The sequence below is a fragment of the Martes martes genome, assembly GCF_963455335.1.
Source record: "Martes martes genome assembly, chromosome: 5".
Classification (NCBI taxonomy): Eukaryota; Metazoa; Chordata; class Mammalia; order Carnivora; family Mustelidae; genus Martes; species Martes martes.
Window position 1 is genome coordinate 95,893,175 of NC_137892.1, and position 16,596 is coordinate 95,909,770.

Consider the following 16,596-nt stretch of genomic DNA (forward strand, 5'->3'; position numbering starts at 1 on the left):
GTATATGTGATGAACGGCAAAGACCAGAGCACTTCTCTTTCACCCTTCTGCTGACAGATGCAGCAGACAGGAAGTTTCCTGGTCTGGGAAGGACTCAGTCCCTGAGCGCTCCCATCCCTGACCATTTTCGCCAGCCCAGAAGGGGGGCTGGTGTTGGAGTCTCTGCGGAGTAAAGCCCCTGTCTTTTCATGGGCAGGGCCTTGGGGAAGGGGCGACATCCTGGACTAGCTGATGTCCATGCCTATGGCCAAGGGTGGCGAGCTGCAAGCTTGCCAGCTCAGCGAACACTTGGAAGGCACCCCAGGGGCACCCAAGTGCACCCTATCTGTAAAATGCGGAAAGGCAAACTACACGAGGAGTGGAGCCAAATGGGGAAGGAAGAGGAGTCCGAACGGTAAGCAGGGGCAAATGATGAGTTCCTCCCTGCTGAGCTCAGGGGAGGCACTCTGCTCAGCATTTTACTCCCACTTGGATTGTTACTGAAAGCCAGCGGAGGTAGGGGACCGGTGGCGTTGTCCAAAAAGGAAACGTGTGATGGGAACCGTTCACGGTCGGCCGTGCCGCTGTGCGACCTCGGCTTCAGGCTGCCAGACCCTTGGCACGCTAGTCTGCGCTCCCCCAGCCTTCGAGTCAGGCCTGGCGGACCCGAGCCACACAGGCCCCAGCGGTGCCGCGGCTCAGCGCCCCCAGCCCCGCGGCATGAGCCCACCCGCCCGGCGCGCCCCGCCCCGCGTCACAGCTCCTCCTGGCGTCTCGCCCGCCCGGTCCGCAAGGCGGAGCCCGCGAGGCGGCGGCCGAGGGGCCGCGCTTACCTAGTCTGGTGCGGGCAGGGGCCCCAGCTCGCAGGCTCCACGCGGACTGCCGCCGCTCTCCGCGCCCCTCGCTCCGACGAGCTGCTGCGCGAGTCCGGGCCACCGCCACGGTCACTTTCATTTTCCTCAACGACGGTGGCAGGAAAGCGAAAGCGAAAACGGCTTAGAGGCGGGCCCGGGCCGAGCGCGGTGAACGCCGAGCGCGGGCTGGCAGCCAGAGGCGGGGGCACGGGCCTTGGGCCTGCACGCGGGCGGCTGGCCGGACGGAGCCCCATGCCTCCGAGGGGCCGCAAGCGGGCCCGGTGCGCACGCCTCGGCGGGCCGGTGCCGGGCAGGAAGGCGGGCAGCCCGGTAGCAAGGGGAGAGGCCCCGCAGCGCGCCTTCGTTCGGCCCCGCGGCCCACCGCGTCTCGCGCGGCCCATGAGGGCCTCTTCCCTGGCCGCCCCTCAGTCAGCACCTGCTTGGGCCTGGGGGCTGACGGCCGCGCTTCGTGGGTTTCTGGCCTCAGGAGACGGGTCTGGCCTGGGCGTCCGGGAGCGAACCTCTGAGGGGTCCTGGGTTGGGGCGCTGAGCCACCTCGGGCAGGTTTCTTTCTCAGACCCTTGAGTCTCGGCCGGTCCCCCAGGCCCAGGCATGCGCACTGGACTCTTTGCCGAGCTGGCGGCGCCGTGGCTTCGAACAGCCTGGTTGTGACCACGAGGTGCCAGGCTCTTCATCCTGGGTCCAAGGAGATATAGAAGTCAATGGTACCCGTGAAATGGGGGACTCGTCATTTGATAGGAAAAACTGAACAGCATGCTTAGGATTTGGACTCCCTGCTCTAACTAGTGCCCATCAATACCCACGGGTTTGGTGGCCTGTTATTTATTGGCTGTGTGATGGGGTGGAATCCCTTAGCCTTAGTTTCTTTCCTGGTAGGACAAGGATGGTAACCATACTTACCTCAAGGTTGTAGGAATTCAATGAAACGATATGAGGGAGAAAATAGTTGGCATTTTCTGCTAGGCTGTCGGTGGGTTCTTTGAGGGCAACAACCGAGTCATTGTTTTTCTGGATGCCTGATAGACATTCTCTAATGTCAGCTGATAAAATTGAAGATCTCCATGACAATAAAATCGTTTTCAGAGTTTAGACTGTGTTATCTTGACTCCGAAGGACTGAAGAGGCCCTGTAGTCTTTTTGGAAGGCACCTCACACCTCGACTGAAAATTATCCCCTATAATTATGCCACTGGATCGACCAGTTCTGTTAAAGTAGAGTGCTGCTACAACTGAGGTTTGAGGAAACTCCCTACAGCTCTTCCCAGCATCAATCACTGAGATCTGAAAATACTTTTGTAAGTAAGCGTTTCTACTTGGAAAACATTGATAAGACTCTGTACTCCAAACCAAATTTACCATGTGTGTGTTTGTTCATGTTTGTCATGGAACAGTCTAATAACTGGAACAGAAAAACAAAATTAACTGTCTAACCTGGCAGAGTCACTTTGGTTTGCCTATTTGAAATTCAGGCATGTTCCCTGCATGACAGAAGCCTTGATCTGTGACTGGTGTTGTGGCTTTCTAAGTGTAATTGCAGTATTTCCCTCAAGAGCATGTGGGGAAGTGGGGCAGGCCAAATGGTGACCTTAGAAAAACAAGAGCCTGTGTTTCCCCCTCCAGGAGATGATGCTTTTGGTCTGTAGCATGAAGGAAAAAGTAAAAAATAAATAAATAAATAAATCAAGGGAAGCCTTGAAGCTCTTCCTTGTGATAGGACAATCATTCTTAATTCCATGAGAGTGAAGTAGAGGTAAATCTGAAAATCTGTTTCTGCATAAAAAGTATGTGTGGGAGATGAGGGTTAGGAAGAGAGGTAGAGATGCAAGATTTTAAAGCCATGTCCTGGTTACCTTTTATAGATGTTAACCCATGTGACAGGAGAGGTGCCAGGAGGTAAAAGTCTCGCCTGTAGTCTATCATCTTGGTAATTTCCCACGGTCTAGATTTGGTCTTTGATCTTGTGGGACCCGAAATTCCATCTTTTCAATGTTGCAATGTTGATTAAAAATCCACATTGTATAAAATCAGAAGGCGAACTTAGTGATTTCATTTACTATTTGCTAAACTCTACACTAAGTACAGCACATGCATTGCTTGCTTTTAAAAAAAATTTTTTTATTAGCATATAATGTATTATTAGCCCCAGGGGTACAGGTCTGTGAATGCCAGGTTTACACACTTCACAGCACTCACCATAGCACATACCTTCCCCAATGTCCATAATCCAACCACCCTCTCCCTGCCCGCCTCCCCCCAGCAACTGTCATGTTTTGTTTTGTGAGATTAGAGTCTCTTATGGTTTGTCTCCCTCCCAATCCCATCTTGTTTCATTTATTCCTTTCCTGCCCCCCAACCCCCCCATGTTACCTCTCAACTTCCCCATATCAGGGAGATCTTGTGATAATTGTCTTTCTCTGATCAATTTATTTCGCTCAGCATAATACCCTCTAGTTCCATCCACGTCGTCGCAAATGGCAAGATTTCATTTCTTTTGATGGCTGCATAGTATTCCATTGTATATATATATATACCACATCTTCTCTATCCATTCATCTGTTGATGAACATCTAGGTTCTTTCCATAGTTTGGCTATTGTGGACATTGCTTATGCATTGCTTTCTTTAATTCTCCTTGTAATCATGTGGTATGTTGTGATCTTTTTTTCAGCTGGGGTAAAAAAGATGAAGGGAATTCCCAAGGTTAGTATGTACAGTATGTAAGTGGTAGAGTCAGGGTTCATATGAAGGCCTGGAGCTTAACCATTTCTGTTAGAAGCAAACCGGTCAGGAACAAAAGACTCTTGAGGTTAGCTGATGAGTGCACTCTCTTCTTAAACAATTTGGAACCTACTTGCAGAAGGTGGCTTGGTGAGCTCAAAGCCAAAATCAGAAGGGTAAATTATGTGACTGAAATCAGCCCTGGGGAGCTTGGTGCATCTTTCTCCACACCAGGGGTCAAACAAGTTGCTGGGAAGATTGGCCACTCATTCCTGCTATCCTGGCCAGCTCTTCTCCTGGGGGCGGGGGCGGGGCAGTGCCCAGTGGACACTCTCTGTTCTCCTTATTAATGTATCAGGGCTGTCCCTCCTTAGATGAACACATTTCTTTTTTAGATAGAGCAAGGCCATAGTGAGTAACATTACTGTTAGGCCTTGTAGATTCTGGAGTCCTTATTGCTCTTAAAGGAGGCATGTTGTATATATTTGCTCTGATTGGTCTGCTTTCTAATTTAACTTTCAAAGAGCAACTTTGTATCCCAGCTCTTTGGAGGCAACTCACTTTTTTCTCCTTCCTATCTCCCTGACTCCCAGACCTTCTAGCTCTAGAATAAAATCGTGTGCCACAACATGCACTTTATCCAGGCCTGCAGTGCTCATCAAGGAAGCCTTGAAAAATCCCAAGTCCCAGCCCAGCCCTCACAGATTTTACCATGGGTGAAGGGTGGGAGTAGACATGGGGGGAGATCATGCCGCTGGAGAACAATATAAATAGAAAGAAATAAAGTTCACTGGTTAGAAAACACTTGGAATGTGACTCAAATAAAAAGGAAAAAATACCAAATAATTCTTTTTAGATGCTTCCTTTATTCAACAAAAGTTTTGTTGCAACTACAAAATGCAGCCACTCTGCTAATATTGGAGATGCCATAGTGAACAAAAATGGACATAGTCTCTACCATCAGGAAACACACGTTATAGTGAGGTAGTCAATCAGATAATTAGTCAAATACAGAATACCATCCTAAATGCTACAAAGTGCATTTAATTTACTATATGACAAAATAAAAGGATTCGAACTTGCGTGAGGGTTGGAGAAGGCTTCCCTCAAGAAATAATATTTGAATTGGTAGCTAAGGAGTGAGGATTAGTTAACTGGGTAAAGGGGAATGGGATTGGAGAAAAGATAATTTGTAGAGGGAACAATATGTGCAAGGGTCCCGAGGCAGGAAAGAACTTGGAGCATTTGGGTAACGAAGGAGGCTAGATTTGAACTATTATCTAACCGATGCTCAAAGGGTCAATGGAGCAGAGAGAGTAAGGACAGCCCAAATCCTCAGGAGGCTGGAGAGTAAGGCAAAAGCCATAATAGGCAGGGCCTTGAAGGTCATACTGAGGACCTAGATCCTTATCCTATGAGCTCTGATGTTGTTTAAACTGATCTGATTATGTTTTAAAAAGATGGCCCTGGGGCACATGGCTGGCTCAGTCAGTAGAGCCTGCAACTGTTGATCTGAGGGTGATAAGTTTGAGCCCCATGTCAGGTGTAGAGATTACTTAAAAACAAAAATCTTACAAAAAAAATTTTTTTTAAATAAAAAGCCTACTCTACATGCTGTATGGTGAAAAGTTGGAAAGATGGTCATCAGCTGGGAGCAAGATGATGGTGGTAGTGGTGGAGGAGATAGAAACAGACAGATGTTAGAGATATTTAGGAGTTGAAATGTTTAGCATATTGCCAGTGGACTGGGTCTTAAAGGAGAAAATATCAGGCAGGTTGCATAATTGAATGAATGATTGTGGCAGACATGTAGCTACTCACATCACTCTTCAAGAGAACCCTCTACAAAGAACAGAGCTGAGAGCCACTAGCTGCCTCCCCTTTTGATCTGTTGCAGCACACACACCAGGCTACACACTCTCTGGCTGCTCTCAGACAGTGAATGAACTCAGTGGTGGTACAAGAGCCAGGCCATTTCTGCCCAAGCTGGGACTCCTCTAATAGGCGATTGGTGCTGTGCAGCTTCCCCTCAGTGTGGTCAATAATTTCTCAGAACTAATCTGCAGACTGAAGCTCTTCCTGCCCGATTCTTTTCCCTTCACTGTCCCTTTCCAGAGGGAACAGAACCGCGTCATGATCTGAGTCTCTCTCTGCCTATTCTCATTCCTTCTCCCCTTTACCCTTCATGAGCATTTCCTTCGAAAAGTTCGTGTGTGTGTGTTTAAATATTTTATTTATTTGATACAGAGAGAGATCACAAGTAGCCAGAGAGGCAGGCAGAGGGGGAGGGGGGAAGCAGGCTCCCTGCCGATCAGAGAGCCCGATGCGGGGCTCGATCCCAAGACCCCGAGATCACGACCTGAGCCGAAGGCAGAGGCTCAACCCACTGAACCACCCAGGCGCCCCAAAGTTCTTGTGTGTTTAATTCCATCTTGGCATATGCTCCAAGAGGACCTGAACTAACACAATGCTGCCCTTCTTTGAGCTGGAGAATTTTGGGAAAGGATCACATTTTGTGGGGCTTTGATTCTGCCCATCTTGGGTGAGGTGTCAGGTGGGCAGAGAATCTCATGTCCACTTTCCCACTCATAAGTTATGTTTGTGCTTTGCTACTGAACTATCAACTATGTCCTCTATGTGAGCTAGGGTCTGGTCTTCTTTTGAAGTGTTTGTTCCATGGACAACCTCCAAACCTCAGTTTAGAGCTCAAAACTAAAACAACCTCTAGAAAAATACAACCTACCAATAGCAAAAATATCCTTTAACTTTCTTAAGGAGGAGGAAAAAGTAAACAAATAGAAAATGAGTTAACAATTGTTCTCGAACAAAGATAAGTAATTTTGCCTTGGGTGGCCTTGGTTTCCTGAGAAAAGGAGTAGTCTCTCATAAGTGTTCCTAAAGGAAAACACTTACCTATTTGGCAACACAGAAGGAAATCTGTCTCTCTGTGGGGAAAAGAAGCCAGTACTCCCAAAGGCATTCTTGCTTTGATGTTTGTCTGCCTGAGCAAGGTGTCCTTTGAGAGGCTGGCAGAGGATGGCCCTGTCATGAAGATAGCAGTCCCCATCATCCTATCTGAGTGAATCCCTGTGAGATGGCAGGTTATGTTCAAGTCCAACATTGGTTCATCCTCCTAAATCAGGCTTGGACACACATCGTGACTATAATTTGAGCACTAACCTCTCTCATAAGTCAAACAACATGTCTTTGACTAGTTACAGACCCCAGACAGCCCATATCCATCTCAGTGTCAAGTGTGGAGGCTGACAGTAGGTGAGTTTACAAGAAGCCCATTAGCCTGCTTGGACTAAAAAGAGAAAGGAGGGGGTATGGGCATCATGAAGTTTTTCCTGAGGGCTCTGGCTTTCATTAAGGGATGAATGAGTAAAAAAGATTTCTCCCAAAGGTAGTTATAATTTCCCTGATGGACCAAACAGAACGTAACAAGGACTAATTATTTGTAGAGTTAATAATTGCCTTAGGGAGCCCCGGAGGGATAGCAATTTTATTGTCAACACAAATTTAGTATGGTTAAGGATTTTATATGCTAATTTAATCCATTTAAAACCCCAAAGAGGGGTTCTGGTTGTCTCAGTCAGTGGAGTGTGCGACTCTTGATCTCAGGGTTATGTGTTTGAGCACCACATTGGGTGTAGAGATTCCTTAAAAAATAAAATCTTTGGGGCGCCTGGGTGGCTCAGTGGGTTAAAGCCTCTGCCTTCAGCTCAGGTCATGATCCCAGGGTCCTGGGATCAAGCCCCGCATAGGGCTCTCTGCTCAGCAGGGAGCCTGCTTCTTCCTCTTTCTCTGCCTACTTGTGATCTCCGTCTGTCAAATAAATAAATAAAATCTTTAAAAAATAAATAAATAAAATATTTGATACCCCAATGAGACAGGTGATTTAGTTTATAAGTAAGGAAACTGAGTCTCAGAAAGATTTAGTGACTTGCCTGACGTTATAGAGCTGCTAAGCTACTTTTGGACCAGCTAGACCATGTATCTGCTCCAGGCTTGGGCACTTGTATAAGCCACCATGCATCCCAGGAAGAGGATGCACTTGAGGTGAACTTTGAACGTGGGTAGAATTGGGAAATCAGAGAAGGATGGCGACAGGCGTGTCTAGGAAAAATGTAAAATTGGGAGAGTGTTATATCAGGAATCAAAATTAAAAATATGTGAAGGTTTGGGAGAGGGTTGGGGATGTTTTTAAAAACACTAAAAAATATGCAGAAAAAAAGAATTCATCTTTATTGTCATCTCGCATATCTACTTCCAGCTTTATTTTTTTAACTAAAACCACTTTGAAACATGTATGTGCTCCTTGTAAGGAATACAAACACTATAGAAAGTACAATAAATGCCTTAAAAGCTTCTCCAAATGTTGGTACCATCTAAAAAGTATTGCTATATATTATTAGAAAAATATTCTACACATTTTTCTTCACATTTATACAGAGAAGAGGATGGATGGGTAGGTGAAAATATCTCAGTATTGTTTTCATTTGTATTTCTCTTATTAGGAGTAAAGTATATGATCTTTTCATAGGTTTAAAAGCCATCTCAATTTCAACCTCGGTATATTGTTTATACCTCTTAGCCATTTTTAAATTGGGGTTGGTTTTTTTCCTGTTTATTTGTAGGAAATCTTTTTATATTAGGTAAGTCAGCTCTTTGTTATATGAATTGCAAATGGATTAATTATGAGCTTAGACTTCATTTTTTAATTTTTTCACTTTTATTTATTTATTTATTTGAGAGAGAGAGAAAGCAGGAGCATGGGGAGAGAGGGAGAGGGAGAAGCAGACCTCCCTTCCCAAGCAGGGAGCCTGATGCCAGACTCAATCCCAGGACCCTGAGACCACAACCCAAGCTGAAGGCAGACATCAACCAAGTGAGCCACCCAGGCATCCCTAGACATAATTTTTAAATAGTTTCTCTCAAAAAGAATTCATGGTCACCTTACTATTTGAATTGGATACTTGAGAATTTTTATTGCCATTATCCATGAACAATTCTTTTAAAAAGTTAATTATTGGTCTATGTGTCTGTTTTTGTGCCAGTACCATGCAATCTTGGTGATCACAGCTTTGTAGTAAAGCTTGAAATCAGGCAGTGTGATGCCCCTAGTTTTGTTTTTCTTTTTCAACATTTTCTTAGCAATTCAGTGTCTTTTCTGGTCCTATATACATTTTAGGATTGTTTGTTCCAGCACTTTGAAAAATGCGGGTGGAATTTTGATCAGCATAGCATTGAAAGTATAGATTTCTCTGGCCAGTATAGACATTTTAACAATGTTTATTCTTCCAATCCATGAGCATGGAATGCATTTTGATCTTTTTGTGTCTTCTTCAATTTCTTTCATGAGTGTTCCGTAGTTCCTTGGGTACAGATCCTTTACTTCTTTGGTTAGGTTTATTCCAAGGTATCTTATGGTTCTTGATGCTATGGTGTATCTTATGTATGGTATCTTATGATGCTTGGAGCTGCAAATTATCTTCGACAAAGCAGGAAAAAATATCCAGTGGAAAAAAGACAGTTGCTTCAATAAACGGTACTGGGAAAATTGGACAGCTATGTATAGAAGAATGAAACTCGACCATTCTCTTACACCACACACAAAGAAAAACTCGAAATGGATAAAAGACCTCAACGTGAGGCAGGAATCTACCGAAATCCTAGAGGAGAACATAGGCAGTAACCTCTTTGACATCAACCACAGCAACTTCTTTCAAGATATATCTCCAAAGGCAAAGGAAACAAAAGCAAAAATGAACTTTTGGGACTTTGTCAAGATAAAAAGCTTCTGTACAGCAAAGGAAACAGTCAGCAAAACAAAGAGGAAACCCACGGAATGGGAGAAGATATTCGCAAATGACACTATAGACAAAAGGCTGATATCCAAGATCTATAAAGAACTTCTCAAACTCAACACTCAAAAAAACAAATAATCATATCAAAAAATGGGCAGAAGACATGAACAGACACTTCTCCAAAGAAGACATACAAAGGGCTAACAGACACATGAAAAAAATGTTCATCATCATTAGCTATCAGGGAGATTCAAATCAAAACCTCATTGAGATACTACCTTCCACCAGTTAGAATGGCCAAAATTATCAGGAGAGGAAACAAGTGTTGGAGAGGGTCTGGAGAAAGGGGTACCCTCTTACACTGTTGGTGGGAATGCAAGTTGGTGCAGCCACTTTGGAAAACAGTGTGGAGATTCCTTAAGAAATTAAAAATAGAGCTACCCTATGACCCTGCAATTGCACTACCGGGTATTTACCCCAAAGATACAGATGTAGTGAAAATAAGGGCCATATGTACCCCAATGTTCATAGCAGCAATGTCCACAATTGCCAAACTGTGGAAAGAGCCAAGATGCCCTTCAACAGATGAATGGATAAAGAAGATATGGTCCATATATAAAATGGAATATTACACTTCCATCAGAAAGGATGAATACCCAACTTCTGTATCAACATGGATGGGACTGGAGGAGATTATGCTGAATGAAATAAGTCAAGAAGAGAGAGTCAATTATCCTATGGTTTCACAGTAATTGTGGAGCATAAGGAATAACATGGAGAACGTTAGGAGATGGAAAGGAAAAGTGAATCAGGGAAATCAGAGGGGGAGACAAAGCATAAGAGACTATGGACTCTGAGAAACAAACTTGAGGGTTTTGGAGGGGAGTGGGGTAGGGGGTTGGGTGAGCCTGGTGGTGGGTATTATGGAAGGCACATATTGCATGGAGCACTGGGTGTGGTGCATAAACAATGACTCTTGGAACACTGAAAAATAAAATAATTTTTAAAACACTCAAAATAAATGAAACCTGAATTTCAAAATAAAACTAATTCCATTCCAGAATCCATTAAAAAATAGTCATCCAACAACAACAAAAAAATAAATAAAAAGTTAATTATTGTGGTAAAATATATGTGACATAAAGTCTCCCATTTTTACTACTTTTGGGGGTACAACTCAGTGGCATTAAGTACATTCACATTGTTGGGTGGGCAACACCAGCATCCATCTCTAGAATTTTTCATCATCTCAAACTAATCTCTGTACCCATGAAACAATTACTCCTATTACCCCTTCCTCTCAGGCCCTAGTAACCATTATTCTTCAGTGCTTAACAAGTATCAGAGTTCCCTTCCTTTTTAAGGCTGAATAGTATTTCATTGTATGTATATACTTAAGTTTGTTTAACCACCCATCCACTGACGGACACTTGGGTTGTTTCCACCTTTTATCTACAGTAGAAAATTCTGCTATCTATGCAATAACACAGGTGTACAAATGTTTGAGTCCCTGCTTTCAATTCCTTTGGTTATTTACCTAGGAGTGGAATTGCTGGATCACATGGTAACTCTATGTTTAATTTTTTTTTGAGGAAATATACAGTTTTCCATAATATAGCTGCACCATTTTACATTCCCACCAGCAATGAACAGGTTCGAATTTCTCCATGTCCTCACCAATACTTACTTTCTGTTTTTCTTTTTAACAACAGCCATCCTAGTGAGTATAATGTGATTTCTTTTTTTTTTTTTAAGATTTTATTTATTTGACACAGAGAGAGATCACAAGTAGGCAGAGAGGCAGGCAGAGAGAAGGGAGGAAGCAGGCTTCCTGCTGAGCAAAGAGCCAGATGTGGGGATTGATCCCAGGACCCTGGGATCATGACCTGAGCTGAGGGCAGAGGCTTTAACCCACTGAGCCACCCAGGCACCCCTAAAGTGATTTCTTATTGTGGTTTTGATTACAAATAAAAAATCTCCCTAATGAATAGCACTTCTTTTCATGTGCTTATTCACCATCTGTATATCTTGTTTGGAGATATGTCTACTTAAGCGCTTTGCCTGTTTTTTTTGTTGTTGTTGTTTTTGTTTGTTTTTGTTTTTGTTTTTTTTTACATTGTTGGGCTGTAGGAATTCTTTATATATTTTGGATATTAACACCTTAGTAGATACATAACTTCTTCCATTTTCTGGGTTGCCTTTTCAATCTTCATAGTGTCTTTTGATACACAAATTTTTTTCATTTTTCCCTAGCTTTATTGAGATGTAATTGACATATAACAAAAGTTTTTAATTAAGTCCAGTTTATTTTTTTCTTTTGTTGCTTGTGCTTTTGGTGTCATATCCAAGAAATGACTGCTAAATCCAAAGAAACTTTCTCCCCTCTGTTGTCTTCTAAAAAGTATTAGGATCTTAGTTCTTATGTTTAGTTTTTTTATCTATTTAGAGTTATTTTTTGCATATGGTACAAGGGTCCAACTTTATTATTTTGCTTGTGGACAACATCCAGTTTTCTAAGCATCATTTCACGAAAAGACTGTTCTTTCCCCTTGAATGGTCTTGGCACTTTTTTTTTGAAATTCACCCTTTTTGACTATATCTGTGAGGGTTTACTTCTGGATTCTATTCTCTTTCATTGATCTCTGTATCTGTCATTCTGCCAATATTACACTGTTTTGATTACTGTAGCTTTACTTCTTAATTCTCAACTTGGATAGCTTTTATTTCTTTTTCTTGCCTAATTGTTATGACCAGAACTTCCAGCATAGTTCCAGAAGTGGCAAGTGGCATCCTTCTCTTGTTACTGATTTTAGGGTGTGAGTTTCAGTTTCAACATTGAGTAAAATGTTAACTGTGGTGTTTTCGTAGATGTCATTTGTCATGTTGAGGAAGTTCCCTTCTATTTCTAGTTTATTGAGGGTTTTTTTTTTAATCATGAAATTGTGTTGAATATTGTCAAATGATTTGCTGCATCAATTGATAGAATTTTTATTTAAGCTCATTCATGTGTTGTATTACATTATTAATATTTTCAAATTGATCTACATTTGTGTTCCTGGGATAAACCTGCTAGGTTGCAATATATACTCCTCTTAGTATGCTACTGGATTTGGGTTGCTAGTACCTTATGGAATATTTCACATCTATGTTCATAAGGGATATTGATCTAAGGTTCCCTTTTGATGTCTTTGTCTGGATTTGGTCTCAGGGTAGGCCTCACAGAATGAGTCAGGAAGTGTTTTCTCCTCTTTTATTTGTGCAAATAATTTAGAAGGACTGGTATTAATTCTTCTTTAAATGTTTGGTAGTATTCACCAGTGTAGTCATCTGGTTCTGGGCTTTTCTTTTTGGGAGGTTTTTGATTATTAATTCAATCTCTCTCCTTAAGTCTGTTCCAATTTTCTGTTTCTTCCTGAAACAGTTTTGATAATCTTTGTGTTTCTAGGAATTTGTTCAGTTCCTCCAGGTTGTCTAACTTGTTGGCACACAATTGTTTATAGTGTTCTCTTATAATCCTTATTATTTCTGGAAAGTTGGCAGTAATTTCCTCACTTTCACTAATTAACTGTCTTTTATATTTATTTAGGTTGTTCCCTTTATCCATGTGCTTTATTCCTTCATGTGGAGTTCAGCTGCTGTCTAGTATCCTTTTCATTTCATACCGAAGGACTCTCTTGAACATTTCTCATAGGGCAGGTCATACTCCTTTAAGCGATTAGCCCCACTGTCCATTTTCTCCATTTCATGTATTTGTTTTCTATAATAGTTTCCAAAAATCTTTGAAGAGGCAAGTAAATAGAGGCCTTCATCTAGTCTGCTGTCACCCAGATTTGAGAGTATTAGGGAGATTGTTCCAGATGTTGATGACTTTTTACTATCACTAAAGAGTGTAGGGGTTATTAGGTATTACATTGCTAGGATGTACACAGAATGTTCTAAAAACAGTGTTAGAATCTTCTCTTTCCTTTCACCAATTTTTAAAGAGTATGTTTTACATCATGCTGCATACTTGTTTGACTGATGTTGTTGAAAACATTTCATAGGTTTGTACATTTTTATACTCATTTGACTGGTGTAAGGGAGCATAGTTCTATGAGGGCTTTTGGAATTTTCAAAACTGGTTGAAGGTTACTTGATAATTAAATATTTCAGATCTCCTCAGGAGATTGGCTCTGTGAAAAACTCATACCACTGCATGCACTTGGCACCCTGTTCTTGATGTGTACAGTCTATGCCCACAACTCTACACATTCATGAGAAGAGTGTCTCATGTGACACTTCTTCTAAGGTAAAAAGAGCTAGTCAGGTGCCTGACTGCTGCCCTCTGGCTGGCCCAGCAGAAAGATAATGTTCCAGTGTCTTCTGGCAACTTCCAGCACAACTGTTGTTGAGTTAAGCCCCTTCCTTCCAAAGTGAGACCTTCCAGGGTGGGTCCATCTGAGACTCCAGAAGACATGTGCCTTCTGCTGAGGAACCTCTGGCTTTGTCTTCCTGGGCAGCCTCTGTCAATCTTACAGGATTTGTATAAGGATCAAATGAGCAAATAGGGGAATAGGCATACCTTGGAGATACTGAAGGTTTGGTCCAGCCCCCTGGAATAAAGCAAATATCACAAGAAACAAAGTCAAATGAACTTTTTGGTTTCTTAGTGCATATAAAATTATGTTTAGGGGCACCTGGGTGGCTCGGCCAGTTAAGTGTCTGCCTTCGGCTCAGGTCATGATCCCAGGGTCCTGGGACAGAGCTCCACATCGGGCTCCCTGCTCTGTGGGGAGCCTGCTTCTCCCTACCTGCTGCTTCCCCTGCTTGTTTTCTCTCTCTTTGTTATCTCTGTCAAATAAATAAGTAAAAATTTTTAAAATTATGTTTACACTATTGTCTATTAAATGTGCAATAGAATTATATGTAAAAAACCAACATATACACCTTAATTTAAAAATACTTTGACGCTAAAAAAAAGTGCTAAACATCATTTGAGCTTTCAGCCAGTAGCAACCTTTTTGCTGTTGATGATCAGTGTAGAGGTTGCTGTAGGCGGGCAGGCTATGGCAATTTCTTAAAATAGGACAATGAAGTCTGCCACGTTGAATGCTTCTTCCTTTCTATTCTCTCTGATGCTGTTTGATATAATTTCACCCACAGTAGAACTTCTTTTGAAATTGGAGTCTATCCTCTCATACCCTGCTGCTGCTTGATCAGCTAAGCTTAAATCATATCTTATATACTTTTGTGGTCATTTCAACAATCTTCACAGCCTCTCCACTAGGAGTAGATTCTGTCTCAAGAAACCATGTTCTCTTCTCAGCCACAAGAAGCAACTCCTCATCCATTCAAGTTCTACCATGAGATGGGAGCGAGTGAGTCATACCTTTGGGATCCACACCTAATTCAATTCTAGTTCTCTTGCTCTTTCCACCACCACCACTGTGACTTCGTCCACTAATATGTTGACCCTTCAATTTGTAAAAAGCACAACAAAGTGAAGATAAATAAATAAAACAGGATTGGCCTCTGTTTTTCCAAATTGCTTGTATAGTAATGGCACACACAACATAAGGTATTGCTAATATTGTATTGAATCCAGGCTCTGTTGACCTCAAAGCCCTATAGGAAAACCAATTAGATGATAAACACCTAGGGGGAAAATTTGTTGGGCTACTTACTACTTGATAGAGAGCAGGGCTCTCTGCCCAACTCGTTCACCATCACTTATACTAGGTGTTATGTAGAATAATTCTCTTTGGCAAACACTACCCCTTCTGGAATTCATGAGACTGTTTAGGGAACTCTGAGGGAGAGAGGAACTAGTTGCCAGGAATAGAAAAAGATCATTAGGGGATACTCTTGCCTTTATCTTTATCTGTGGCAGAACCCTTAATAGTTTTTGAATCTGAATTGTTCCTTCACTTCATTTGCTTTGCCCTTTTCATTTCTGTGGGTATCCCGGTTTCTAACTCTAATGGGTATTAACTAAGCACAAACTCCCCCTGTGACTACAGGCTATGCACCCCTCTCTCCCTGAGAGGAGATTCCCTGGTCAGGATAACTTGGTTATCAAGCCATGGCTCTGACAGAAACAGGTCCAACAGGCCCAGACAGAGGGCTTAGATTTTCAGATACTTGGCTCATCCCCAGAAGCAGTAACATGGGCTATTGCCTTGGCAAAGGAAGAGTTCTTAGCTTTCAGGTAATTGTGATTTTGGCCCCCAGAAAGCCACAAATGATTGACATCAGTAGCACTGAAAATAAGAGAGAAAACTCAGAAACTGTTCATTCATGCAACAGGAGAAAGGGCAGGCGGGACCATAATTTATATTCTGGAGTCACAGTGAAGGCAGTTAATCAGAAACCGGGCACAGAATCAAGTTTGAGGAGCGTGGAGAAGCCAACAGGGTTACAGAAGATGAGCTTCCTTCCTTCCCACTTGAATTTGATGCTGCATATTATATTATGCGACAGGCCTTTGACTTACCTAACACTGGAGCTTTTTACCCAGGTCTCTCTGTACATTCCAGCTCAAATCACCCTGTGGCACATTTTATATATACATGTATTGTGGACTGTGTCCAAACCACTGTCTTCCCAGCCCCACCACTTAACTCTAGTCGCTATTGCACTGACCAGTTCACACAAGCTTTGACCGTGTTCCCTGACGCGAAACCTGACAGTGCCTCACCCTGGAGGCTGCGATAGATTGCCTCTTGCTTTCTACCCGGAAGGAAGACCCTGCTCAGAACTCACACAGGGGCAACCTGGAAATGTGGGGAGGGGACTCCTGCAGGGCTGCCTTTGATGGATGGGAAGGGGGGCCAAAAAATAAATGCCCTTCTGTCCCTGAGGCAGATCAGATGGTTTTGAGACATATTCCCTAAGGCTCCTCAGAAGCTCTGGCTGGCTCTAACATCCTCATGCTGGGTCTCCCTTCTCCTTGTTTCCTCCCCATCCTTAGTCCTGCTCCCTGGAATCCTGTTCCCAAATACACTACCTAGCCACATAGAAGTGCTGGTCTGAGCCCCTGCTTTCAGGGGAACCGAGTCCAAGACACTTGTGTGAGAAGGCTGCTCTGTCTACAGTCACTTACTAGGGTGAAGGGGATGAAATCCGAGCCTCAGGCACTAAGCACCAATTATGGCTAGAATGAGCACAAGCAGACACAGACCAAAGTCAGGTGATGGTACAGCCTGACTCACCAAATGGTGGAAATAAAGGTGGTAGG

General features: G+C 42.9%; 1 protein-coding gene and 1 long non-coding RNA gene across 5 annotated transcripts in view; one reads left to right on the plus strand and one right to left on the minus strand.

The window, feature by feature from the left end:
- LOC308342794 (uncharacterized protein) overlaps positions 1–1,482 on the minus strand; it is a 71,140-nt gene extending 69,658 nt beyond the window's left edge. For 2 of the 4 annotated variants that reach the window (XM_080803392.1, XM_080803391.1), the window contains exon 1: positions 813–943. In XM_080803392.1, coding sequence (XP_080659518.1) covers positions 813–933 — 121 coding nt within the window. In that variant the 5' untranslated portion in view covers positions 934–943. Of the gene's footprint in view, positions 1–812 lie in introns of all 4 variants that reach the window. The other 2 variants (XM_080803393.1, XM_080803390.1) reach the window with 2 other exon arrangements.
- LOC308342796 overlaps positions 1–16,596 on the plus strand; it is an 18,245-nt gene continuing 1,649 nt past the window's right edge. Inside the window, exon 1 of the long non-coding RNA XR_013966811.1 lies at positions 1–394. This is a non-coding gene — a long non-coding RNA (uncharacterized lncRNA). The remainder of the gene's footprint in view (positions 395–16,596) is intronic.